The following is a 27,361-nucleotide window of genomic DNA, read 5'->3' on the forward strand; positions in this document are numbered from 1 at the left end:
CATCTTTATATATATATATATGTATGTTTTGTGTGTGTGTATAATAGTGTATATGATTTATAAGGCTTATATTATTAGATTCATAGGACAGGCATACATGCACAGTATTGGTGCCTTTGAATAAATTAAACAGTATTTATTGCATTGAGTCGTCAAATGTAACAATACTGCGTTAGTATAGTTACTATTACAGTAATCTACAGCCTGATGTTAAAAGCTCTAAACGCCTTTGTGTCAGTTAACTGAAAGTAGGTCATCGCGAGTGATGGAGCTACTGTAGGAGGGCTATTTGCCGGTTAACCCAATTTAAGTCCACGTTAAAAAACGCAATTTCCCATGTTCCCTTGTGCAGTTTCTTCGATCAAAGTACGACTGTAAGCTGTTTACCACGCACACAAATCAATGGTGCTTCGCTTCGAGTCCGTTAAATGTGACAATAATATAAATAATGGCCGCTCCAGTGAGCACTACTCCGCTCCGGGACTCGTCTCCTTGATCCGGGCACCTTGGCGTGGGTTTCATTTCAAGGGGAATATGTGGGGGACACGTCCGTTACCTCAGAGCTAAACTACAGGAGCCAGTAGCAGCTACTGCTGCTGGGAGCGCAGCGGAGGTGACATCACACGTCTCCAGCGCTGACAACCGAGGCACCAACCACCGCCGCTGCTGCTGCTCCTCAATGGACAGCTATGCCCGTGACAGGACCGCGGCCATTAACCAAAACGGCAACCTATCAGAGTTTTAGGACGGTCCACGCACGAATGATGCTGTGTAACTGCCACTAATCCTGCTGTGGCTCACAGCTGTGCGCGGCTCTGCTCTCTGCGCTCATCCTGCACACAGGCAACCTGCTTATGTATTTATTTTGTTTTTGCAAATTCATTATGGTGTCGCGCCTGAACTACAGTGAAAAATGGCCCATATCGTCCGCCGTACACTTACAGTAAGTGCTTGAGTCGATATGTTAAAATCAGTGCAACCTGATACGTATGTTAAGCGGAATAGATAGATTTAAAAAAAATAAAAAAAAATAAAATACTGTGACTTTGAGTAAGGAGCTCTTGCGTCCTGCTACACGCCCTTATTTATTTGTAGCCTGCAGCCACTTCGTAATGCGACCTTTATTTATTTACAGTAATATGCAGTAGGCTGGATGCTGACAGACAAAGATGGGATGCATCCGGGCTTATCTGCAGAAATTAAGACGCAGGGTAAAGGTGGACCGGCTCAGAGAGCTTGGTCGACAATATCCAGTGTTCTGCTTCCTTCTGCTGGTCCTGCTTCTCTCCACTGTGCTTTTGAACAGGTAACTAGTTCACTCTACATAGGCAAACCTGCAGCCCACTCAATTTCACTTCATAGCTTACCATGTTTTTATTCATTTATACCTCACACCTCCTTTTTACTACAGATATATTCACATTATAATGGTGTTTTGGTCGTTCCTGGCTGGAGTCGTCACTTTCTACTGCTCCCTGGGGCCTGAGTCTCTGCTGCCTAACATCTTAGTCTCCATTAAACCAAGAATCAAGGTCTGTTAGAATTTAACTGAACAAATTAGGAGGATACAGCCTCCACACTCTGAGTGCCACAACTGATAGAAATATATGTAATGTCTATCACTTGTTGGAAGCATGCCATTGCTTACTTATACATTGATGATGATGAATAAAAAGGCACAAAAGCAGCAGCAGTTCATAATCTTTGCTGTTGACTTTATCTTGTAGTCGTACCAGCAGGAGCTGTTTCCGCTGGGCCACAGCTGTGCTGTTTGTGGAAAAATCAAGTGCAAAAGGCACAGGTGAGTGACGTGGTTATGCTGTTGTGCAACGGTCGTAGACTGGACAGAAGCTGACTTGTGTTTTATTGAAACCTTATAACTATTTCAGCAGCAGTTATATATTTAGCATAATAAATGCTTAATGCCTGATGTAGTTTACAGATTATCTGTGACCAAGTCCATATCACTGTGTTACTACGTATGCTATACATATATATATATATAAAACCTCATTACTGGGTTGACAACAATAAGTTACCTACTTATTAGGTCATGGGAGATTTAGCAATGCCATCTAGTGGCCAGACTGGATTCTTCTGTCTTCCTCTGCTGATGATACTGAATTTTTTCTATTTCATTCCTTTTTAAAAAAAAATTTCGTTCATATTTATAGACCGACTCTGTTACTGGAAAACTATCAGCCATGGCTTGACCTGAAAATTCCTTCTAAAGTGGATGCCTCACTCTCAGAGGTAATAGACATATTTGTTACACACGTCATTATTCTTAAATAAACATTAAATTAATCTATCAAATTATGGCACAATAAAATCTATTGTTTTTATTTTAGATTCTAGAGCTTGTTCTGGAAAATTTTGTATATCCTTGGTATAGGTAAGAGTTTCTTGTATCCTTCCTCCGAAGTTCAAACTGTGTTGTGTCCTGTGAAGTGAGGGGACAGATTTCTTTTTCCTTTCAGAGACATCACAGACGACGAGGCGTTTGTCGACGAGCTGAGAGTGACCTTGCGTTTCTTTGCAGCCGTGCTGGTTCGTCGGACTCAGAAGGTGAAACTTAGACTCTATAAAGACAAAAAACTTTTTAAACTGGTCTTCATCATTTTTAAATAAACTTGTCTCTCTCTCTTAGGTGGATGTGGCATCTCTCATCACAAAAAAGCTCCTTAAAGTTTCCATGAAGCACATTGAAATTATTAGCAAAGCAAGGCAGAAGGGTATGGCAGATATAATCACACAGAGCAGTTTGTTTTTTATTTCTTTTATCATAAAAATGTTTTTTGGTTTCTTTTCAGTAAAAAACATAGAGTATCTTCAACAAGCTGCCCTGGAGGAATATGGTCCTGATCTCCACGTGGCTCTTCGCAGTCGCAGAGATGAACTTCTCTACCTCAGGAAGCTGACTGAGATACTGTTCCCTTACATCCTGCCGCCCAAGGCCACAGACTGCAGGTAACTGACTGCTCTGGAAGTAAAGCCCATGCACTGCAACCATAAATTTATCCAATTAAGTCACAACAGGAATGCACAGCATGATTCTTTATTGCTTCATTCTCTTACTTCCTGCTTCTGTATCTCGTCATTCTCTCAGATCTCTTACACTCCTGATAAGAGAGGTTTTGGCTGGTTCTGTCTTCCTTCCTTCGATGGACTACTTGGCTGATCCTGTGAGTGTAGAATAGAAATCCAAAGCTGTTTTTTCCCTTGAACGTGTCTTTGTCTTTGCCAGTCTAACAGGATATCTCTTTTATAGTCCTTTAACCAGTGCTAATGTGCAGTATTATGAGAATGCAAATAAAAGACAAATCAAAACATTACTTACAGCGCTACACTTGAGTTTGAAACTTACTGACTGCTTTTTTGTGTGGTTTTTTTTTAAATTCAGGACACAGCGAATCATTTAATTTTGATATTCATTGACAACTCACCTGTAAGTATATACTGGACTGTAACTGGCTGTCATTTACACTCACCAGTCACTCTGTTTGGTTCACCTTTCTAGTAACAAGTCAGGTCGATCTTTTGCTTTCTGAACTCAAATTTTTGTGGCATAAAGCAGGTTTGTTGGCTGGGTTATTAAAGATGGACATGGTCAGCAGCAGTACTCAGTGTGTGTCAAGAAAATATCCCCACACCATTACACCAGCACCACCTGTCTGAGTTATTGGTATAAGGCAGGATGCATCCATGCTTTCATGCTCTTTACATTAAATTCTGACCCTTCTCTTTAAGTGTCGCAGCAGAAATTCAGACTCAGACCAGATAATGTCTTTTGAATCTCCTGTTGTCCAATTTTGGTGAATCTTTGTGTGGTCCTCTGTTGCTGTAGCCCATCTGATTCAGTGTTCAACATGTTGTGCATTCAGAGATGCTGTTTTGGATACCCTGGTTATAATGAGTGGTTATTTGAGTTACTGTCGCCCTCCTATCCTGTCTGCTCAAAGCAGCCAGAAGTCTGGCCACTGTCTTCTGACCTGTGACGTCCACAAGGCATTTTCATGTAGAGAACTGCTGCTCATGGGATATTTTCTCTTTTTCAGACCATTTTCTTGAGATGGATGTGTGGAGTAAATCCCAGTAGATCAGCAGTTTCTGAAATACTCAGCCCAGCCTGTATTAGCACTAGCAACCATGCCACATAGAAATCCACTAAAATCTCCTTTCTTCTCCGTTCTGATTCTTCTTCCGAACTGGCATAGGCATACCTAACAGAATGAAGGGTGAGTGTATCTTCTGTGAATTTTAAACGTGTATTTAATTTTTCCCGACTTGTTCACTCCAGCCTGAAGAAGCCACAGAGCCCACTTCAACACTGGTTCCTTTCCTACAAAAGTACTCTGATACTCGCAGCAAAAAGCCCTCAGTAAGTGTTTGCTTTCATCTAGGAGAGTGAAGTAATTCATTAAAAACCTACAAAAATTCAACTGCAAGCCGTCTTTGAAACAAAAGCCATCTGGCATTAAGCAAAAACCTAGTGACAATGTGTAGCTGGTATATGGGACAGCGTAAGCCTAATAGAAGCAGGAGGAATATAGCAGGCAATGCTTTATAGAGTATATTAATCCATTTTTTCCTGCCTTTGTATCAGGTGCTAAAGCTGGAGTTGAAGGAAATTCGAGAACAGCAAGACCTTCTCTTTCGCTTTATGAACTTCCTAAAGCAAGAAGGCGCTGTCCATGTCCTCCAATTCTGTCTCGCAGTTGGCAAGTATTCAGTTTTTTCTCTAAATTGTTAGTAGTTGTTAATCGTTGTTGTTACCTTAATTACTCAGTTCTGTCAGTCAACAGCTTTTCATCACCCCATCTGAAATTATCAGGAAAAATTACCACTCATGGGTGGCAGAGTTAACCTATCACTGTGACGTATTGATGTCTGACTCTCTTAACTTCTCAGAGGAGTTCAACGACAGGATTCTGTGCCCTGAGCTGTTGGATTCAGAGAAGATGATGCTCCATAAGGAAGTGAAGAAGATCTACGAGACCTATTGCTTGGACGAGAGTGTTGACAAAATCCGCTTTGACCCCTTTATAGTGGAAGAAATACGCAACAGTATGTGACAGGAGTCATTATCGAAGTTAAAGTGTCTTAAACATCCTAGGTGTGCCTTAATGAGTATGCATGCTGTGTAGTATTCTAACTCGCTTGTGTGTTTTTGTTGAACGTCCTAGTTGCTGAGGGTCCTTATGGGGAGGTGGTGAAACTGCAGACCATGAGGTGCTTGTTTGAAGCCTACGAGCACGTCCTCTCTCTTCTGGAGAATGTTTTCACCCCCATGTTCTGCCACAGCGATGAGGTTAGCGCCCACACCTCAATAGAAACCACTAAGCCTATTGTCACCCAGCTTGATTTCCAGATTTAAGCATTTTCCTGTCTAAATTATGGGTCTTTAAGTTGAGACTGAATGATCATTCCTTAAATTTAGTATTTTTATTGTCTCAGATGTACCAAAACTATATCTGTAAAATGCTTAAACTCAAACTCAACTGGAATTTGTTGACTCAGACCCATTTTTCCATCCCCCCAGCTACCAACCGCTATCGGCCCTGTCATCAATATCAGACGCGCAACCGGCCAATGAGCCGGCGCTGGCATTATGCCAAACTGCCAAGCTGAATTTCACCCCTCAGAAGCAATTTCATTGAATTCAGCTGGGTGGACCAGAGCTCAGCCATTGTTCAGAGCAGGCCATAGCCCTGTGTGAATAGTGTCTGGATAACAATGCGAGGTTATTTTCTACTTAGTTGCCACCCCTGTTCTTGCTCCCAAATAAACTGGGCATCAGTGGTTATTATTGTTTAGGCATTAAGAGGTCAATAGATATGGCATGTTCCTTGAGTTTAGCTTGCATACTGTACCAGATTTTCCATATGTGTTGTTTGATTCCCGTGACCTTTTTTCCACAGTACTTTCGGCAGCTTCTCAGAGGGGCCGAGTCCCCTGCCAGAAATTCCAAAATGAGCAGGTAGGTTTCACTTTATGTTTGTGTGTAACAGCATAAAAGTTTAGCATAATGATGCACAGGTGGACTTTCAGAAAATATAGAAACAGAAAACAGCGCAAACACAAATTCACTGTTAACTAAGATTTTAGACACACAGTAAATTTCTGTGTTTTCTTCCACGTCCAGTTTTCCTGGTTTCCCTATTAAACGTACATAAATCCCTGTCCCTGGATATGCTATGAGCCAGCTGCGTCACACATAAACATAACTGTAACCAAGCTGTATAGAAGCAACCCATTTTCTTGTAATGCAAGTTATATTAGACCACTGCAGTATAGCTGTAACTGAGCTGAAGCCATGGATCGACTGTCATGTTTTCTATCGCGGGGTGTGGTGTGTACGTGGCCACGCGGCCCAGCCACTAACTCCTTGTGCATATTGTTCCAGAAATAGCGTCAGTTTGGATGACATTCGGTGAGTACAAGTCGTCAGTGTGCTGATCAGAACAGTGGCTGGCTGAGTAGTGCTGCACGCAAGATTCCAAAAGACACTTCATACTTAAGATTAAAGATGTGCTGCCTTTTTTTTTTAACAGAATCACTGTGCCCTGCCTGGGCCCGAGCCGTCAAGGAGGGCTTCAGTTTCATAAGCACTAGCTGATACTGCGATAATGATATATAATCTTTTAGCACTCATCTCATTTCACCCCTAAATACATGTTTTATTTGGTGAGTGTGCTGTAGCTGCAAAAAGAGAGAACACTGAGTAAACTGACCTTTATGAGCTAATCATAGCATGTGTCACCAGTAAGCCTATGAGCAGATAAAGCTAATAAAAGCATTATATCCAAAATGAGAGAATTAAAATGAAGGAAAACTCATTTTCTGTTTCATTTCCAACACCTGAAAGCAAACTTGTTATAAAGGCAGTTTCCAAAGCAGCATAAATTACGCCACTCAAAATGATAGCTGGGATAGCATATAATTGCTTTCGCAGCCCACAATCACATGTGACCAGTTTCGAGGCTAACCTTCCTCCATACCTGCGATTAAGAAACCTTCTCCACCTCTGCCCGTTTGTCTGCCCATTACGCCCATCTGTGTATTTCCACCATCGTGCCTGTGTCTGTGACCGTATGTCCACTCTGATTCTGTGACCACCATACTGCCTGCCCTGGTATGATCCACGATCCGCTCCCTCCTCTTGCCCGTGGGGATGTGACCCTGTTCTGCTTATAGCTCCTGGGACTGGAGCCCCGAGTCCCCGTCCTCACTGTTCACCGCCTCTGGCAGCTCTTCACCTGCATCTTGTAACTCCCTCCATGCCCAGTCCACGTTCACAAACTTCCCATATGGCTCGCTATCCCACCGCCACTCATCACCCAAGTAAGTCAGGGTCCATCTGTCTGTCACAGGTCGCTCAGTGTGATGTCATGCTATCCAGTTTCACACCCATGTGACCCCAGTCCCAGCCGGACGCCTGCATGGTGGGGTCTATGCACGGGATCCTGTTTTAATTTGTCGTTTTGTTTCCTCCAGTCTTGTTTTTGACACCGCAGCCACTTTTTCTGTGCTCGGCTTCTTGTGTAGTAGGCGTATCTCTGTGCGTCATGTGGTGATTTTTATTTTACGTGAGCAAACCGGCACTCACACAGAGCAACTGTGATGTTGTGTGCTTTTTATCGGTTGTCAGGTAACTGATCATCATCAGCATTTTTTACACCCTGAAAATATCCCCTCCAAGCTTCACATCTGTTCATCACTGCTCAGTGCTTTGTTGTGTGTGTGTGTGTGTGTGTTTTTTGTGGCTCTGCAGCGCTTTACCAATAACGCAGGCATTTTATTGTGTTGATTATTGTTGACTGTGAAGTTAAACGTTCTCATTGGTTTGGCTAGATTAGCTTTTACCTCCCATGATACAGATACAGTAAGCTGCTTCTTCTTCCCTACAGTCCCTGCTCTGTCACCTCTCTGAAGCTGCATGCGCTTTGCTGAAGCCAAGCGCATCTCATCCTTTGCTCCGTGTTTAATAGCCTCCTTGTTTGAACTGCAGGAGTACGTCTAAGAGGGGCGAGTCCTTTGGGATTAGCCGCATTGGCAGTAAGATCAAAGGAGTGTTCAAGAGCACAACGATGGAAGGAGCCATGCTGCCATCCTATGGGCTGGTAGAGGGGGAGGATGATATGGTAAGGCACATCTAAAAGTGTCCTAAACATTCATTATAAGATGATGATAGTGTATAAAATAATGCTCACGTGGTGATAGTTGCTTTTTAGGGTTAAACTGCATGTCAAATTTAAAGCAGCGTGTCAAATTTATTAGAAGTAACTGCAAACAGAGTCTTCAAGTCATATTGAGGGTCTCCTGAAGTGATTCCCACATGGGGGTGCTGGTGAGTAAAGAAAACAAAGCCACAGAGTCTATTAATTCTACCTTATGGGCAAATCTTCAAGGTTTTCAGTGCAATTTGCAGACTCTGCCGAGTTTGACAAAGCTTGTTTTTTGCTGATCTCTTCAGGCATAATAAAATATCTGTCTATATTTCCAATATTTAAATCCAACGTTTGGGTTCTGGCGTTTTCTGAGGTGGAGTCCATGAATTTGCCTGTTTTACAGTAGATAGTGTTGATTTTAAAGAGCAAGAGTTTCCCTGTGAAACCACAAAGATGACCTGCGAAAATGACTAAATATCCACCTTAAATGAAAGAAATTTTAAAAAAAGAGTGTCAGATGAATGAAAATCCGCTAGTTTAAGCGCTTTTGTAAATTTATATTGATGTGACTTCAAACACAGTCTGTTACAGCACTTTACTGTCTTCACTCTGTTAATTCCTTGTTCGGCATTTATTGTAAAGGGATATCCTGTGTATACGTTGCACTTCCCTTACTTGTGGTCAGGTCTCAGTCACCTTTTTTTGTTTAGTTGTCCCTGATCTTCGCATTTGCTGTTCAATTTAATAGTAATTTTGATAGGAGTAGATTATATGGTTAAGGTAAAAAAAAAAAACATACACAAAGTCAGGCCTCTACCTTTGTGTGTTTTGCAGCATAAAAGTGGTCGTGTTGTTCATCTATCGTGTACTCTGCAAAGCCTTGACCTCAACCACTCTCACTTCCTTCTATTCAAGGTGGAGGAAGCCATGATGGTGCTGGAAGATGACCCCCCTATGGAGGCGGCCTCCACCCCGAGCACCCCGCGAAACCTCTCAGCCTGGAACATCACAATCCCGTACATTGATTTCTACGATGACGACGTAAAGAGGGAGCGCATTCCAGTGTTTTGTATTGATGTAGAGCGCAATGACCGGAAGGCAGGTGAGGCTGTGCGGACCTTCATTAAAGCGTACTTGTAAATAATCTGTAATACTATTAGGTAACCATTAACTAGTGTGACGAGCTGTTTTGGTTTGGGGTCATTAATTAAACCTTGTTGTTTTACTCTCTGCAGTCGGACATGAGACTGAGCACTGGTCTGTGTACAGGAGATATTTGGAGTTCTATGTCCTAGAGTCAAAGCTCACCGAGTTTCATGGTAGGTTTTCTACATAATGCTAATTTAGAGCACCTGTGCACTGCTCTGTTTTTCATTCAAGGCCATCAGGAAGGAATTTTCCCATGAAAATGACGTTGTCGACTCCACAGAAAAATCCCAGATTATTACTTCCAAGTAAACTTACATTTTAGAAGCGAAGAACATTGAATGGGCCTGTTGCCTTATTTGGGGACTTGGAAACTACACGGCTGTTATGTTCCAGTTAAAGAGAGACACATTTTTAACACTTGTCTTTGTGAAATCTTACACCATTTGCAGGCTCATTTCCAGATGCGCAGCTGCCCTCAAAGAGAATAATTGGTCCCAAGAATTACGAATTTCTGACATCGAAGAGGGAGGAATTTCAGGAATATCTTCAGGTAGATATCTGCGCTTCTCTTGGCCTTTTCTTCTGAATTGCACTAGGCACGATACTCAGTCATGTGAAAAAGAAAGTTTTCAAAGGACTCCATGAAGTGCTGTGAAACATTGAGTACAGCCTTACTGCTTCCATAGAAATTATGATGCTAATAATAGTCCAATCAAATGCACTTGATGAAAGGATCATGCAAGTGTGACCATCTCTGATGTTGAAATGCAAATGCTTTTTTAATGAGGTAGCATTTAGATAGGTGTAATATATACTGTACCTAGGCAATATAACAGGTTTTGATCAGCTACAATAATCACTTTTAAAAGTTTCATGCTTTAAGTAATTACTGTGTAGCTACACTTTTAACATTTTGCTATATAATTTCTTTATATAATCGTACTATGATGATTGTAGTGTATGTATATATTTATGTCTACATGTACCCAACCCTAATAATCATAAACATAATATACAAAAATGTGCATCCTATTGTTAATTCTAATAGCAAAACCTGACATTTAGCACTATGCATTTAGTTTATGCATTTTCTGCAAAATATATATTGGAACCTGATGACTTTCTAGTATTAATTAAAAGAATATTCTCCTAATATAAGATGTTTGGAGTAAATATAGTAAAATTGATGAATATAACCTGGGGGCATCAAGTGTAATTTTAAAACGAACCTCAAATAAATAAAAAAAAAAATACAGAAAATGTTTACTTCAACTTATTGCTGCTAGAGGTGATTCTAAAAGTTGCTGAATCATGGTTTGTACTGTGAAAACGTCTTCAAATAACTAAATAATAAAAACTAAGAAAATGACTTTGAGGGGAGGCGGTTGGTGAGAAGGTTACGAACAAATTAGCTTGAAATACGTACGCACACACACACACATTGTTGAAAGGTTTTTGGGTGTAGTTTTCTGTGCGTATGCGTTTATCAAGAATACTTCAAATTAGGTTTCAGAAAAAAAGAAACATTTAAAGTCATCTTAATCAGTCTTAGTCAGTGGTTGAGTCACTTCTTGTAAAGAGAGAAAAATATCTTTGTCGTTGCTTCATTTGGTGATTCTAAGAGCAGCTTTTCAAAAACACAGAGGAAAAAACTGAATAAAACACAATTCAGTCTCTGCAGTTGCTGCCAAGGTCCTTAAACACTTCAAGGAATAAAATTTGAGTCTTAACTGTTGAACATTTATAGAGAAAAATGACAAAACTCGGCAAGGAAAGATTTTTAAATGGTCCCCACCTGGAGGACCATCAGTACAGAATCACAAGAGACAACACAAAAAGCAGTAAAAGTGTTCACTGTGATGGATTAATTACCTTGAAATAAGTTTTTTCAAGGCACACCAAGAGGCTGCTTTGAAAGCTTGGGAATTAATTTAAAAAGTTGCAATGTTCTGTGGAAAGTAGTAAGCACTAATCCAAACTTGGTTGGGAGGCTTTATAAGAAGAAAAACCCACATAAAGCCCTTGAAAATCCACAGTCTGCTTTGTTCTAAAAACGAGTAAAGCACTTGTATCTGCTTACATTTGATCATACACAATAAATCTGCAGTCCTGTGATTGATTTTCAGCTACAGAACAAATCTGTGTTTTCATTATCTGTTTACTTTGCAGAAACTCCTGCAGCACCCAGAGCTGAGCAACAGCCAGCTACTGGCCGACTTCCTGTCTCCTCATAGCATGGAGTCTCAGTTCCTGGACAGGATGTTACCTGACGTGAACCTCGGTACAGTATGAGGCACATTCTCTCTGACCTGGCTGCAGAGAATGTGACAGACGCTTTGTTTAAACAAATGTGCAAAATAGATGATGTTTAAACAGCCTGTGGAAATGTTTGATCAGGCTGACCTTGGGTTGGATGAGAAGAGATGTGTCTGGAAAAGAGGCACAACGTGACAGAAGCATACATCACTGAGATAAGGTTTTTTATTTTTCACAGGTAAAATCATTAAGTCGGTCCCCAGCAAACTGATAAAAGAGGTGAGAAATGCATTTATTCTGGGACACAATATGTAGGATGTGCTTTGTGTCTCATCTTTCACAATACAGATGTTTTTAAATGTCAGCTTTGTGTTTTTGAAACCATAACTACCCAATATACATTTTGCACGTGTGCTTTTTTTTATGGCAGAAAGGGCAGCACCTGGAACCTTTCATCCAGTCCTTCTTCAATTCCTGTGAATCTCCCAAACCCAAACCCAGCCGACCTGAGCTCACTATCCTGAGTCCCACCTCAGAGAATGACAAAAAGGTTGGCAAGTGAGGCTTTATAGCTTTTTGACTGTCTGCATTGTTTAAAAGAGTAGCCTGAGGAGAATCCTGAGTACTGGTAGAGTCCTCCCTAAGGCTCAGTTGCAATTAATTGTTCCTGTTACAACTGTCTGATCAAAAGTCCACAAGGCAGCTGAGCTTTACAGATATACAGTGGGGAAATAATTAGATTATTAGAGCCTCTGCTGAATTGGTGAGTTTGCTCACTTACAAAGAAACAAATCAGTCTCTAATTATTATGGTAATTTCTTTTTAATGGAGCGAGACAGAAAATTGATCAAAAATCCAGAAAAAAACATAGTGCATAACAGTTATGAACTGATTTGCATGTCGTTGAGTGGAGAAAGTATTTGATCCCCTACAACCTAAACAGATTAAAATCAATTGTCGAGACTTCTGATCTCAACTTATGTATATAAAGCACAAATGCCAACCGAATGGATTTCCATCACAATGGGCAAGACATAAAAAGGCTGTCAAAGGATGTCAAGGACAAGATTGTCAACTTGCATAAGGCTGAAATGAGCTACAAGACCATCAGCAGGAAGCTTGGTGGAAGGAAGTGGCAACTGCCGGTGCGATTGTTCAGAATAAAAATAAAAAGACCATCAATCACCCTCGGTCTGGAGCTCCATGAAAGATCTTGCCTCATTATGTGAGGATCATGAGAGTGGTGGTAGATCAGTCCCAACCTACATGGGAGGAGCTTGTTAATGAAGGCAGTAGGGACCACAGTCAACAAAAACAACATTGGTAGCACACTACACCGTAATGGATTGAAATCTTGTAGTTCTTGCAAGGTCCCCCCACTCAAGAAGTTACAAGCCTGTCTTAAGTTTCCAGTGAACATTAAAATGATTCAGAAGAGTGTTGGGAGAAAGTGCTGTTGGAAGATAAAACCAAAATCAAGCTCTTTGGCATCAACTGTGTTTGGAGGAAGAGAAATGCTGAGTATGACCTAAAGCCTCCACCATATTTCCCACAGTCAAGCATGGAGTGTAAACATTATACTTTGGGGCTGTTTTCCTGCTAAGGGTACAGGATGTCTTCACCGCACTGAGGGTCCAATGAACGTGGCCACGCTTGGACAAGAACCTGCTTCCCGCAACCTGAACACTGAAGATGGGTCGTCGTCATCTTCTAGCAACACAGTGACCCAAGACATACCAGCAAGGCGCCAAAAGAGCAGCTAAAGAAGAAGCACATTAGGGTCATGGAGTGGCTTAGCTGGTCTGTAGACTTTAGTCTTATAGAAAATCCATAGAGGGAGCTGAAGCTTTGAGTTGCCAAGCAGCAGCCAATAAAAGTGAAGGATTTAGAATTTCTGTAAAGATGAGTGGGCCAAAGTCCCTCCTGAGATGTGTGCAAACCTGGTGCCAACTACAAGCAACTTCTTACCCCTGTAGCAAACTTACAAATTGAGCAGGGGATTAAATAATCCCCTAAATAAAGATTTTAAAGCAAAGACAGTGATTTTTATCGACTATTGATGGAACTGTTTATGCTGATATTTTGTTTCCTCTAGTGTTTATTAGATTCCTCTGTCTTGAATTAAAAGGAAGTTTAATGGGATTAAAATCAGCCAATGGTGATTCTAGTATTACAGACACAATAGAATAAAACATCAGCACATGCGCTATTTTTGCAACAAATTTTGTGAAGTAGCACTTCACAAAATTTAAATGAGGTCTGACATTGCCAAGAAAGGCCTCGGGCATTTAATCTGAGAACTTGCCAGTGGCTGAACTGATGAGATCATAACAGCTTTTTGCAAGTGGTGCTTAAACAAACACGTCCACTTAACTTAACATAAAATCTGAATATATTCCTAAAAGAATAGGGACGTTACATATTTACTTTGCCAGAGTTTTGTGAGTCACTCATAACTGGAAATGCTCTCAGATAGAGACAGTGGGTGTTTGAAAGAGCTTCAGTCTTAAAATCTGACGCAAGTGTCTCACCCCCAGCTCTTCAATGACCTCTTCAAAAACAATGCCAACCGATCAGAGATGACAGAGAAGAGACACAATCAGAACTACTTCATGGAAATGATCACCATTGAAGGGGTCTATGACTACTTGATGTATGTTGGTAAGTAGAGGTTTGGGGGTTTTTTTGCAGTCTGTTCTGCAGACACAATTTATGATGTTTCCTTTCCATGCTTAAACATAGGATGTGGATAGATTTGTACCGGGTTGAAATGTTATTGGAAAGTGTTTCAGAAAGGACTTGTTTTGCGAGGTAAAATACTAAAGTGAAATACTCCACATGTGCCATTTGTGGATCTGCTGTGAAACCACTTCTGGGTTGTGCCACAGCAGAGATACCCTCTCTCGGCGTCTCCCTGAAGGCACAGGGACATTTCCAAACCAGCTGAGAGACACAATATCCACCTCAACTACTTCCATTTGATGCAGAGAAGCAGCGTCTCTACTCTGACTCCCTCTTGAATGACTGAGCTCCTCTTCTTATCTCTCCTCGCTTCCTTCAGAGGAAGCCCATTTCCACCGCTTGTCTTATTCTTTCATCCGTCTTGGTCTGTGTAGCTGACAGACGCTAGAACCATGAAACATATGGCTGAAAGTGCATGCTGCTAAAAAAGAAATATTAGGTCAAATAATTGAAAAATGTCCACAGTGTTAAGTTTACACCAAATGAGAAACCATAAGGTCGGCAAATAGGGGATGAGGAAAGAGAGATTGTAAAACACACAGTTTACACTGATAGGGCATAACGATGACCACTGACAGGTGACGTCAATTACAGTGAGTGAACATTTTGTCCTGGAAGTCGATGTGTTAGAAGCAGGAAAAATGGGCAAGCGTAAGGATTTGAGAAAGTTTGACAAGGGCCAGAATGTGATGGCTAGACAGCTGGGTCGGAGCATCTCCAAAACTGCAGCTCGTGGTGTGTTCCTGGTCTGAATCGCTCAATACTTATCAAAAGCAGTGAAGGAAGGAACAGTAGTGAGTCAGCAACAGGGTCATGGCTCATTGGCCCATTGATGGGGAGCAAAGATGAACTACTGTAGCTGGAATTGCAGAAACAGTTACTGCTGGTTGTGATAGAAATGTGTAAGAACACGCAGAGTATTGCAGTTTGTTGTGTATGCATCTGCATAGCTGCAGACCAGTCAGGGAGCCCATGCTGACCCCTGTACAGTGCTGAAAGTGCCAACAATGGGCATGTGAGGATCAGAACTGGACCATGGAGTAAGAAGAAGACGGCGTGGTCTGACGAATTACATTTTCTGTCACATCACGTGCATGTGTGAAGCTTCTCTGGGGAACACCGGACACCAGGATGCACTATGGCAAGAAGGCAAGTATAAACTCGCAGAAGCAGTGTGGTGCTTTGGGCAGTGTTCTGCTGAGAGACCTTGGGTCCTGCCATTGCTGTGGATATTACTTTGACATGTGTGGAAACTGTATTCCCTGACGGCTGTGAAAAATGTATAGTATAGAAGTTTGAGGTGATGAATTGGCCTCTAAATTCCCCAGATGTAAGTCCAGTTGAGCATCTGTGGGATGTGCTCCAGTCCATGGAGGCTTCACCTCGCAGCTTATAGGACTTGTTGGTACGAGCGTCTATGCTTTGATTGTTTAAGTGCTGCGAGCAACACAATATCAGACAGATGGTCATAATGCTGTACCTGACTGGTGTATATTAAAAAGATAGGTCATGTAGGTGATCAGTGCTCTCTCTCTTCTTCTTGATTTTTAGGCAGAGTCGTCTTTCGTGTCCCTGATTGGTTGCACCACCTGCTAATGGGTGGCAGGATCCTGTTCAAGAACACACTGGAGGCCTACACAGATTATTATCTTCAGTACAAACTCAACCAAGTGGTCCAGGAGCACCGGCTAGTCTCGCTCATCACCCTGCTTAGAGGTACACGGCCAAGGAACCGAAGAGAGTCTGCGTGTTTGTGAGAATCTCGAACTTTAAACAAACAAACTAAGTGAGGTTGATAGGTTTGTAGCTTAAACCTATTCGCTGGAACGTTGAAGACAATGTAATTACACAGCAAAGCAAGACACGAGTAGGCAAAGTTCTTCATGTTTCTCGTGCACGGGAGAGAACCGGACAAACGCCGTTCCTTCGCTTGACCCCAGTTGCTCTCGTCCGCTCTCCCATAACACTGCTCTTTTATTGAGGTTACATGAATATACATAGGTTCATTAACATATGACGTCTACATACAAAGAGTACCTTGCCTGTGCGTTGTGTGTGTGTGTGTGTGTGTGTGTGTGTGTGGGGGGGGGGGTCAGAGTGTGACCCCATAAATGACTTCCCTAAACCGGCTGGTCTGGAAGTCCAGCAGTTCATCTAAACAAAAGGCACGTAGACTAAAACAGATATAGATACGTTTATCCTGCCATAAAACAATAAGAGAAGGTATGCCCTCTCCCATGCTCCCAGAATGTGGGTGTGAATGCCAGAACACTCTGGAATGCACACAAAGCCTTTGCAGACTATTAAGGATCACACATCCTATCACTACACAATCGATTATACACCTCTAAGCATATATGGTTAAATATTTCTAAGCATAAATGACAATAAACAATACAATCTAACAGAGGTGAAATCATGCAGTGAATCTTTGCCCTCATAGACTCAGTTTTCTGTGAAAGCAGCCCGCCTCGCCCCGCCCAAGACAAGCAGAGGAGAGCAAAGAAGACGTTCGAGGAGATGATGAGCTATATTCCAGGTATTTATTTAGTTCTTCCAAGTCGCCTTTTGTAATTTATGGACCACTTGTAGTCGGCATCTAAACCTACAAGACAAGTGGTGAGTTTTAAATTGCCGCCTGAGGGCTTGTCCTTGATTTATCTTCAGACTTTCTGGGGAAATGTATCGGAGAAGAGGCCAAGTATGAAGGAGTGCGTCTCCTCTTTGATGGACTACAGCAGCCAGTGCTCAACAAACAGGTACAAGGACAGACACGCGCAAACAGCGAGGACACACTCGCTGCTTTCTCAGAATGTTTGCACTTCGCTAATAGGAAACGTGATAGGACATGAAAAAAAAGCTGTGCTAGTATATGACAGATGGGTATATGAATGAAATTGACTTGGGGTACCTCTGAATGTAACATTCGCACCTTATAATAGGTACGCAATGTAACATGCAGTTTGCTGAAACACAGTTTCCTCTGCCGTTCTGCATATTGGTTGTGTTTCCATCTTTATTTAAACACGACTGACCTTAATGCTTCTCATCTTGTTCCTACCTTTTTTGCTTTGCCTTCCTCAGCTGACATATGTGCTGCTGGACATCGTCATTCAGGAACTTTTTCCAGAGCTAAACAAGGTAAACACATATAAATTTTTGTTCACCCACCCATCTATAGGCTCTTATCCTCCGCAGAATGGAGAGTGAATATATCCTGACACCCAAAAAACCCCAAATACCAAAAAATGAACAGAAAAATGAAAAAACATGCAGTCAATAACTATCAGCAATATCATTGTTAATCGTTGCATAAGTGAATGAATGAGACTGCATGATGATGTTCAATGTTAAATGAATACAAGATTAAATAACTGCATTTTTAGTGGAGAAATACACACATATCACTCGTTAATAAGTATGCCAAAGTCCTTTACCTGGATAGTCGTACAGTAATGCTTCTGCAATTGGAGTGAAGATTCGCACCAAAATCTCAAAAATTATGAGCATAATTCTGATGTTGAATTTGTTTTACCCCTATCCCCATATCTGGATTTATTTCTGTTCTTCTGCTTTTGAATATATATATATATCAAATGGTTTAATTGGATGCATTTAGGTTAGAGCAGAGGTTAGAGGGCAACAAAAGGCTTGAAACGTAAGAGGTACTAGAAAGGAACAGCTGGAGGAAAATTTAGCAACTATTGAGGTTATTTGGCAAGACCATTGGGCATAAAAAGAGCATTTAGAAGACGGAATTTCACCAGTCTGCAAAACATTGCCCCTACAAATTGTTGAATAATATCAGAATCATGTTCCTCAATATAAAACTTTGAAGGGTTTAAATATCTCATCATCTACAGTACATAATATCATCAACAGATCAGGGAATTGGGAAAAATCTCTGTGTGCAAGGGACAATGCTGAAAATCAATATAGTATCTTTGGACCCTCAGGTGGCAATGCTTTAAAAACAGGAAAGAATCTGTCATGCAAATCACAGCATGTGCTCAGGAACACTTCCAGAAATCACATGTTATCAGGCAAAGAAGAAGCCATAATAAACACTTTATGTTTTTTAAATTGTTCTTTATGTGACTGCATTCCATTTTTATTCTTCCCAGTGTCCCAACTTTATGGAAATGTGATTGTACACAATCAAAGCTTTTTCACATTTTCTTTAAATCAAACACCAAACCACAGCAACACACATCTGCTTCTGAGTTAACCCTGCATTCTTGTGTTCTCAGCAGGTGCAGAAGGAGACGTCTGTGATGGCTCCATGGATGTAAAATAAACATGAGCCAACATGCTTGGCATGCCCGAGCTCATCTGACACTAGACTAAATCCAACGCATAGACCTTCATAACTGACATGTACAGTAACTGTATCTGGATACCTGCTCCCACAACAGGAGGAAAGGCAGATGGTTTCCCCTGGTGCATCTGTCATTAATTTGTAAAATAAATACATACATGAAGTATATACTAAATAAAAAGTCAGAATTTAACTGACAATTTCTTCTTTGTATTATTATTAGCAGTAGAAGCTAACAGTAAAAGACAGTGATTTAACAGTTTTGTCAGGTGTGGTGGAGGTGGAGAGGACACAAATGACCAAGGCAGGGAAATAAACAGCAAAAGGAAAGCCTTTATTGGGCTAAGGAAAAATCCATAGTACACAAAATCCAAAACCTACACTTGAGGGAAACCAGAAGTATGAATAATGAGCAGCAGACCAACAGATAGGGGATAAGCAGGCACCAGGGTGGGTAGATAATCACAAAGGACAGACAGGAGGAATAGGGAGACAAGACCTGTGGAAAGGAATATAAGGAGGGAAGGCAAAGGCACTGTCAGCTGCATTTTCCAAGTGGTCCAAACAGTGGATTTAAATTGGCACAGTTTTTAGATGGGATACCCATCCTGATGTAACCCAACTCATTTATCTGGGCTTAAGAAGAACACTAGGAATGCACTAACCTGAGGCTGGGTTTATGTCTAATCAGTCAGTTTGAAGATGGCATTTGATTGAGAGAAATGTAAAATATTACAAGCTTAATAGCTGACTGCTAATAAAGGAGTTATCATAGCAAGCAAATACACATCACTATACTAATATTTCATTAAAGAGCACAATCATTTGCCCACTAAAGTTAAGTTTATGTTGGAATGACTACAAGATGAACAGAATGCACAATGAATAATAGATTTTCTTTTGGTATTTTCAATGTGTAAAAATAAAAGTAGGAAAAAAATCCTTAGAATTTTAAAAGCACTTTTGTAAATATGAATTTTAGATGTACTGACAAATTCATGAACTCAGTGCAGATGAATCTTTCAGCTTTGCATATATGCAGATCAAACAGGTCCTCATGACAACAAATCACTGGCTTGTTTACAAGTCCTCACAGTTTCTACACAGTAATGCATTCATGTTTGTAACCCGATGAAAACATCATTCTTTTTAAAGATGACGTGCATTCTGCCTGACCACAGTTTTTCAGGCATTTGAATAATGGTAATTAAAGAAAATCATTTGGAATAGTTGTTGCTTTGTGTGCTTTTTACTATCCACTGTTATTTTGTAAAATAATCTCATTCATAAAATTGACCAAGCTTCATACACTCCCTCGTCTTTCAATCAGTAAGCTCTATCATTCAATATAACTTTGCTTTTTATATTTAGGTTGTTTCTTTTGGTACATTTGTGTGTCGGTTTGAGTAAACAAGACTGTCGCTCATGCTTTTTTGGGGGGTTGCTGAATCGTTGTGGGTTATAATAAGTTTCAACCTGGATGCTGGCTACCCCGAGGCTGAACCTGTAATCCTGTTGTCTTCTAGTTAGCTTTGAGGGCAGCGAGCTGAAAAGACAGTTAACCAAGTCCTGGAGCTTTTCAATTTATCACAGTTTACCAGAGTGTAAAAAGCCAATCAAAGTGTCACAGACAGACACAGACTCAGCAGCAACAAGCCAATACTGTATGAAGCAATGACAGCAGAGTTCCTGAAAGTGATGCGGCCTTCTACTGCAGGGAACACGCGCTTCATGTCAGAGATGTACTTGGAAAAAACGGTAATGTCCAAGTCACCTGCAAGAAAAGGCAAATTTTTTTTTTTTTAAATCTCAAAGTGGCATTAAATGAATCAATATTACATCATTAAAATACATAAATAACATCTTCATGATGCTCGATTCTCGATTTCAAGAGTGATTTTTGTAAAATTTAAAGAAAACTGCAGAAACATATTTAAACGATTTAAACATCCCTGCTGGAGAGAATCCCAAGAGTAAAGATCGAGAACTAAAGAGTTTACAGGTACAGCAGGCTTTGATTTGTTGTTCATTTCTGTCTCTGAATAATGGGTGGGAAAAAAAGTTAAAAAACAAAACAAAAAAAATCCAACCTCTGTGTGAAAGTTTGCCACAGTTAATATGAGTTCTTCAACCATCCTCAAAAACAATGGATTTCTATGTCCCTCAGCAGATCATCAGCTTTTCAGGCTTAGAATCATAAGTGTTCATACAAAGCGCTACGGCAAAACTGTCCAATGGTTGTTTCAGCATTTCGATAAACTGTGCCAGAGTGCCAAAAACCCTTAAAGCAATGCTGGAAATGAAAACGTCACAAGCCACATCCTGCTATTCTTTTCTTCTTTAGTGCGGCCTTGAGGATAACAAAAACTTTTCCACTATACCACTACAGAGATATTTTACTGCAACGTGTGTTGTCAAGTTTAAAAACAACTGCAGGACTTTGAGTCACAGAATAAACTCTTGAGAGCAGATGTTATATGGCTGCGTTTCCATGTGTGGTCCATATGTTGTTTTTCCCCATTTCCATGCGTTTCACAGACAAGTGCGCCACAGTTAATTCTCAGTGTCCGCTCGTAAAATGTTTCTCACTTTAGGCATTATCAGATGAATTCATCCATTTTAACATGGACAGGATGTTAGAATTTCACTTTAGACAATCCAGTTAATTCATGAAAAGCACTGTCTAGCTCCTTCCTGTGATGTTTTATTTAAAAAAAACATTAATGGTCATGACTCAGGTTGCATTCCACCAGGGAGAAAAAAAGCAAGGGACAAATGACTATGAAACATTAAAGTTTGCAAACCTTTATAACAGTCTGCCAAGTCTTGGAGTGATTGCTAAATGAGCTCTTTTGTTCTATTTATATATTTAGATTATATGTATTTCTAAAGGGAGTGTGAGTATGGAGTGGACCACAGCAGCAGAAACACCTTCAAAGAAGAAGTCTAAACTTGGATGCTTCAAACACACAAGTATTCAGTCTGGCAGCGAAGAGGATATAAAAAATCAGTACCCAAATTTAGTATCACAAGTGATAGTCTCAAAACAAATGTGATGCACAAATAATCATTATTCGTGCATCAGTTTTAAACTCAATTGCAATCTTTGCTTCCCACAGTTACACAAAAGTGATATTTAAAATGCACGCTCCTCCAATGCAATGCAAAGAAACAACAACTATGTTAAAATAAAGATATGCAGATATCCTTTGATTGTGTTTTTTTTCCAAAATACTTTGGCTTCACGATAAGAACAAAATGTATGCAAAGAGTGCGGTTATGTCAGTTGCGTGGAAATACCATTATCTGCAGTTTGATGGATGCACAAAGGCGAGGGAAAAACAACAGAACAGTTGCTAACGTGACTTTTCCAACATCGAACATTAAAGCGAGCCCATAGGGCGTGTAAGCGTATCCATCCAGCTCACAAAGGTGCACTGAAACTTAACACGTTTGCATTCGATTTGCCAAAGACGTGTATCCGGTAACCAAGATGAGTAACGAAGGTTTCGTGACAAAAAGATGTAATTCATTTTCCAAAATAGAAAAACTTGTGCTTTATGCAAAACAAGGAAAGGGGAACTGTAGAGGGATCTCACAGCTGCCAGGTACTTTGCTACGAGTTGATTATGATGTTAGGGATGTTAGTGTGAGGTTGACCTTTGACCTTTTGAATTGAAAATGTCATTTTTTAATGAGGTCAGTGTGATTTTTGACTAAGAGGATGCTGGTGCTGGATGCAGTAAAGGTCCTTTTAAGTGCCTGAGGTAAACTGCTTATAAATTTAGAACAAGAGTCTGCCACCCACCTGAATTATGTTTCAGTAACTCCCTCTTAATCATTGTAAAGTTATCGCCTCCACCCACCATGTATGAAGGCATGACCACGGTGTATGTCTTCTGTGGGTCTAATGGTTCATACTTGGGCACGCGGCACTCTGTGCAGAGCAATGACAGCGATGCTACACGCTGGTTCACTGGCTTGGAGAGGTCGTACTTCACATGAATGCCTGGAAATTTAAGGGAAAAATGGCATAGTGTTTACATTTATATAAAGAGACTAGTGTGTCCTTGTGGCATGCGATGCAATGACAAACTCGACCACATTCTTCACACGTTTCACTCTCTTTTTTACCACTTGTTGTTCTCTACAACTCTCGGCTGCAGCTTTCCAGCCACACGTACAAAACAACAACAACAACAACGTCAGGACCCAGTTCATTCTTCTTTCATGCAGGGGAGGCGTGATGAGCTGACTGAGCTCAGCCTCACCCCGCAGCCGCACCACGAACCACGCCCCACCACAGTCCTGTTTACTTAGAATTAGTAAAACACAAATTAAAATACTTTTGGGAGAACATCAACAGCATTTTATGTTTAGTGTAAGGCTGGAGACAGTGGGTTGTCTACTAAGATGAGACAACAAACACTACCTCAACTACCTCATAAAGCCACTGATTATTGTTTTCACACTGCACTAAATACACATGTGCATTACGGTTACTTTAGGAACTGATTCATATAACATGCTATTTAATGTCCTGTTACAAAACTAGGCACACCTGCAGCTGAGCAATGCTTTCAGTGCAACTTTTGTAAGCACATGTTAGATATGTATTTCTAACCCTTTGTTATAAAAGATTATTAAACTATTCTGTGTTAGCAGAGGAGCACAGACCTGAGACCTGAAGAAATTCTCCAGTCTTTCTTCCATATCTGTGAACAGAGTGTTCAAATGCCTTTTTTATTGTTGAGCCTTTTATTTGGACCAAGTCACAGGTTCCTCCAAATGGTAACACGGTGAGGATCTCCTCCATTGTTATGGAGCCTAAAAGGACAACATATAAAGGTAAATAACAGCAGATTACAAAACACTTCAAGGTGAATTAAGAACTCTGCAATTCTGCACAAAGGAAAAAAAAAATTACCATTTCTGTAGCGTTCGTCTATCGCTGTCCGTATGCCCCCACTATTCAGCATACACAAGCTTACATGATTCCACTGCTCCCCAGTTGAATGCCTCATATTGTGATACACCTGTAAATGCAAAAGAGACGTATTATATGACAGAGAAATTCTCTTTGCTTCTGGCTGTTTGTCGTCACCTTTTATCATCATAAATATCTGTTATGATCAATCACCTTCCTTAAAAATCACGCAGTCCTTTTATAACCACTAATTCACACTTAACTCATGTTAACTAAGTGAAAAATGCCTGTAACTTTTACCATGGCATCACAGATTAGGTTTCCCAGGTTACACTCCCGAAATCGGCATTCTTCAAATGACCCGTTGAGGTAGACTAAGGTTTGGCCCACATACTTAGTCGAGTATTGAGCCAAGTCTGTTTTCCACTTATTAACATCAGCAAGGATCTCCGCATCTGAAACAAAACAAAACAAAGAAGAAGAAAAAAAACAGATCGTGACTGTTGGAGAAAAAAAAATCTAGATTATTGGATTTTGAGTAAATCCCTGAGAGCAAATAGATAATCCTGGAGCTCTAATGAAGAATTTACACAAATATGGTAACATTGCATTTGTAAAGCAAGGAACAACTCCACTTTTTCAATATGAGATTGCAAATCATAGTTACAATGTCATATTGAATGACATATTGCTGCTGTAGCCATCTGCTTCAAGGTTCAACATGTCCTGCAGATCTTGGTTGTAACAAGTGGTGATTGTTACTGTTTCTGTCTCTGTAAGCCTGGCTGTACGGGAAAGGAAGCTTAGGTGGGAAAATCCCAATACATCAGCATTTTCTATAATAGTCAGCCGAGTCCATGTGCCAACCAACCCACATTCAACGTCACTTAAATCACATTTCTTTTTCACTCTGGTGCTCACTTAGAACTTCAGCAGGTCATCTTAACCATGTCTACATGTCAAAATGCACAGATTTGCATTTCTTTTTAAGTGACCTTTCTCACTGTCTCTCTTCCCCTGTTTTTCTTCTCCTTCATCTTTCTTTCTCCCTTTCCTATCCCCTAGGTATGTCTGTCCTGTTTGTAACAGCTGAAAATAAAATAAAATAAATAATAACAACAAAAGTCGATCAAATGGACCAATACGGCAAGTCATGATCCACTTGGTAAAGTAAATCCATTGGGTATCTTTGTTGGCCTTCAGACATCAATTCTGACGGCTGAAGAACCAAACAGGACAGACAAAAAAACAAAACAAAAGCAAAACAAGTCATTGGATGATTAGATATTTGTGTTAGTGAGCAGTTGTACCCAAGAAAGTGGCTGCAACATATATTCATAGATTATATAAGATATAAGGTGCTAACTAGTTTAATTTAATGAGTATAATACACTTCATTAAACAACAAGAAGTATCTTTCAAAAAGGTAAGTAATGTTAAAGTTCTTATTTGTGTGAGCACATGTAAACTTTTACTAGAAAATGGATGTGATGGGAGAGCCTGAGTCCTGTGTTGTGTTTTTGTTATTCTTTTCATACTGAGACAAATGAGCTAAAGCAGTTTTTACCTCTATGTACCACTGGATGTTCAACTGTCAGCAAAGGAATTTAACACTGAAGATTTGTTGATATTGTGATGAGTCTTGGACAATGCAATTTTGCCCCACTTTGCTGTAAGTATGTGCAAACATTTTCTACCACTCAAGGATGGGTGTGTGCATCAAAATCCAGTAATAACAAGTTACCTGGTAATGTAAACAAATATGAGATAAGAAATGATCACTAAGGTTCATGTTCTGCGTCAGGAGCAGGAATGCTTACTAAAGAGCTTACCCAGCTTTTAAAAAAGTTTTCTCTCTCTTTCAGAGTAATTTAGTCTCATTGCCGCTTCTGATTATATCCAATTTCTTTTGTGTTCACAGAGATAAAACTTTTGCCTCATTTCCCAAATCCTTAATACACTTCCAGGAACACTGAGAAATTTTAACATGATAAAATCTTATTTGGTTCAGTGAATGGTTTCTACTTTTCAAACAGTAACATGTGTACAGTGTAATCTGATATTTTAGTCTACCTTGAGGTATGCTGCTGTCCATTAGGATGGGATTTCCAACGGCTTTGATGACATTGCCAGCATCATCAAAAGTCACTTTTAAGTGTCCAAGATATTTCCCAAAGGCGTAAGCCTGGACCACTGGCACGTCTCTTCCATGGTTGGATTTTACTATAAAAGGATATGGGCCAGCTGGCACTTCGGAAGATGGGGGCGTTCCTGCAGAGAAAGAAAATGTTGTGGTTTGTAGCCTAAGTGGTTCTTTCTTTCTGTTATAGTGAGGTTAGAAGCATGCCATTCCTTTAAATTGGTTTGTTGCATGTGTGAAATGCAGTTTGTGTGTCTGGAGACAGCTGGATAAACACTATAATAAATAACAATAGAACAGGATAGAGATACCTGTGTAGAGGAACGTGTTGGTATGCCCTCCAACAACAACATCCACCCCTCTCACGCGTCTCGCTATGTCTTGATCCACAACAAAACCAGAGTGTCCCAGGGCAATGATTTTATTATAGCCCAGACTTTCCAGCTTATTTACTTGAGCTTGAAGTGACTCCACCTCATCTTTGAACTTGAGATGTTTGCCTAACACGCACAAGAAATAGGGGACGGATGGGTGCAAGCAAGCAGTGCACATTTCAAAACACTGGTGAATAAAACGTCTAAATACTGGATAACAATTTGAAAGTTGTTATTACAAGGCAAGACATCTGGTAATGTAGCTGAAAACACCAACAATCAGCGACGCTTTATAAAGAAAGAGAGTTTTATTTGAGTGATATTATCCTGATTGTGATCCAGCTTCATCCACGAACTGGAAAAACAAAGCATGGGCATTGGGCGGGACATCATTGGAACAGATTTACCTGGCCTGGATAAGAATGGCGTCTCTGCTGAGGTATAGCCAACCACAGCTACTTTCTCTGAGCCCACACTGATAACTTTGTAGGGACTGTAGTATTTATGAAGCTCTGCCAGGGTTTGGTCGGGTTTAATATTTGCACTGACCACAGAGAAATTTATATTCTGGAGAAAGGGTTGAATGAGACCCTCCACTCCATTGTCAAACTCGTGATTTCCAAAAGCCTATGTGACAAAAAAAAAAAAAAAAAGAACTTCAACTACTTTATTAACTCATTAAATATAATGATTTACTAAAATTTAAAAATGAACACATAATTGACTTTTTAAAGAAACTTATCTTCGAAAAATACAAACTTGAACCACTTTAACACACAAAAAGTTTCCAAACAACATAGAAATTAAAAGAATACTTGCCATAACATCATAACCAAGTTTGTTCATAAAGTGTGCGGCTTCAGCGCCATTATAGTAGTTGAACCAGACAGTCCCTTGGAATTGGTCTCCAGCATCCAGAAACACCACGTTCGTCTCTTTTTTTCTGATCTCGGTCACTTTCGTGAACCTCCTGGCCACACCAGCGAAGCAGGGACGCTCTGCTCGACACTTTCCCGAGTCCTTGCCGGTCTCCTCGATTCGTGCATGGTTGTCATTGGTGTGGAGTATTGTCAGCTCGAAGGTCGACGCTCCGCTCCAGCAGTTTAAAACGAGGCAGAGCGAGGTCAAGAGAGCGCGCAAACCCATGATGTCTCCGTGCGTAAAAACCGCATTTGTGACCAAGAATGTATAGCACATTGAAGGAGGCGTCGGCTTAGTACAGAGGGAGGAAAAAGTCCAGGAAATTCCGACATAGAAAATTAGTGAGAGAAAGCGTTCTGTAAG

The 27,361-nt window shown here is 40.5% G+C and overlaps 2 protein-coding genes across 5 annotated transcripts; one reads left to right on the forward strand and one right to left on the reverse strand.

Moving 5' to 3' along the window:
- Nucleotides 1–378: 378 nt before the first annotated feature.
- On the forward strand, nucleotides 379–19,848 carry LOC146612422 (sorting nexin-14-like). 4 transcript variants are annotated; one of them, XM_085343223.1, is made up of 31 exons: nucleotides 379–943; nucleotides 1,136–1,306; nucleotides 1,412–1,532; nucleotides 1,728–1,801; nucleotides 2,175–2,253; nucleotides 2,352–2,395; nucleotides 2,481–2,568; nucleotides 2,651–2,735; nucleotides 2,814–2,970; nucleotides 3,110–3,185; nucleotides 3,404–3,448; nucleotides 4,301–4,381; nucleotides 4,607–4,721; nucleotides 4,912–5,067; nucleotides 5,187–5,311; nucleotides 5,922–5,980; nucleotides 6,407–6,433; nucleotides 7,198–7,344; nucleotides 8,012–8,144; nucleotides 9,087–9,273; nucleotides 9,407–9,490; nucleotides 9,770–9,870; nucleotides 11,490–11,601; nucleotides 11,815–11,855; nucleotides 12,007–12,126; nucleotides 14,114–14,237; nucleotides 15,870–16,034; nucleotides 16,762–16,857; nucleotides 16,986–17,077; nucleotides 17,403–17,459; nucleotides 18,569–19,848. In XM_085343223.1, the coding sequence occupies exons 2-31, from the start codon at nucleotides 1,170–1,172 to the stop codon at nucleotides 18,608–18,610; spliced, it is 2,970 nt and encodes a 989-aa protein (XP_085199349.1). In that variant the 5' UTR covers nucleotides 379–943; nucleotides 1,136–1,169; the 3' UTR covers nucleotides 18,611–19,848. The 4 variants fall into 4 exon arrangements, with proteins under 4 accessions (XP_085199349.1, XP_085199350.1, XP_085199351.1 ...); XM_085343224.1 differs by having other exon boundaries at nucleotides 18,572–19,848; XM_085343225.1 differs by lacking the exon at nucleotides 6,407–6,433.
- LOC146612423 (snake venom 5'-nucleotidase-like) lies at nucleotides 19,617–27,274 on the reverse strand. Its single transcript, XM_085343228.1, has 9 exons — nucleotides 26,897–27,274; nucleotides 26,485–26,704; nucleotides 26,015–26,203; nucleotides 25,637–25,834; nucleotides 23,864–24,018; nucleotides 23,564–23,672; nucleotides 23,314–23,463; nucleotides 22,445–22,645; nucleotides 19,617–20,410 (listed from the first exon to the last, which is right to left on the reverse strand). The coding sequence occupies exons 1-9, from the start codon at nucleotides 27,272–27,274 to the stop codon at nucleotides 20,253–20,255; spliced, it is 1,758 nt and encodes a 585-aa protein (XP_085199354.1). The 3' UTR covers nucleotides 19,617–20,252.
- Nucleotides 27,275–27,361: the final 87 nt, after the last annotated feature.

The sequence above is a fragment of the Diplotaxodon limnothrissa genome, linkage group LG19 (genome assembly GCF_057381915.1).
Source record: "Diplotaxodon limnothrissa isolate DT_005_m linkage group LG19, D_limnothrissa_male_GT1.1, whole genome shotgun sequence".
NCBI lineage: Eukaryota > Metazoa > Chordata > Actinopteri > Cichliformes > Cichlidae > Diplotaxodon > Diplotaxodon limnothrissa.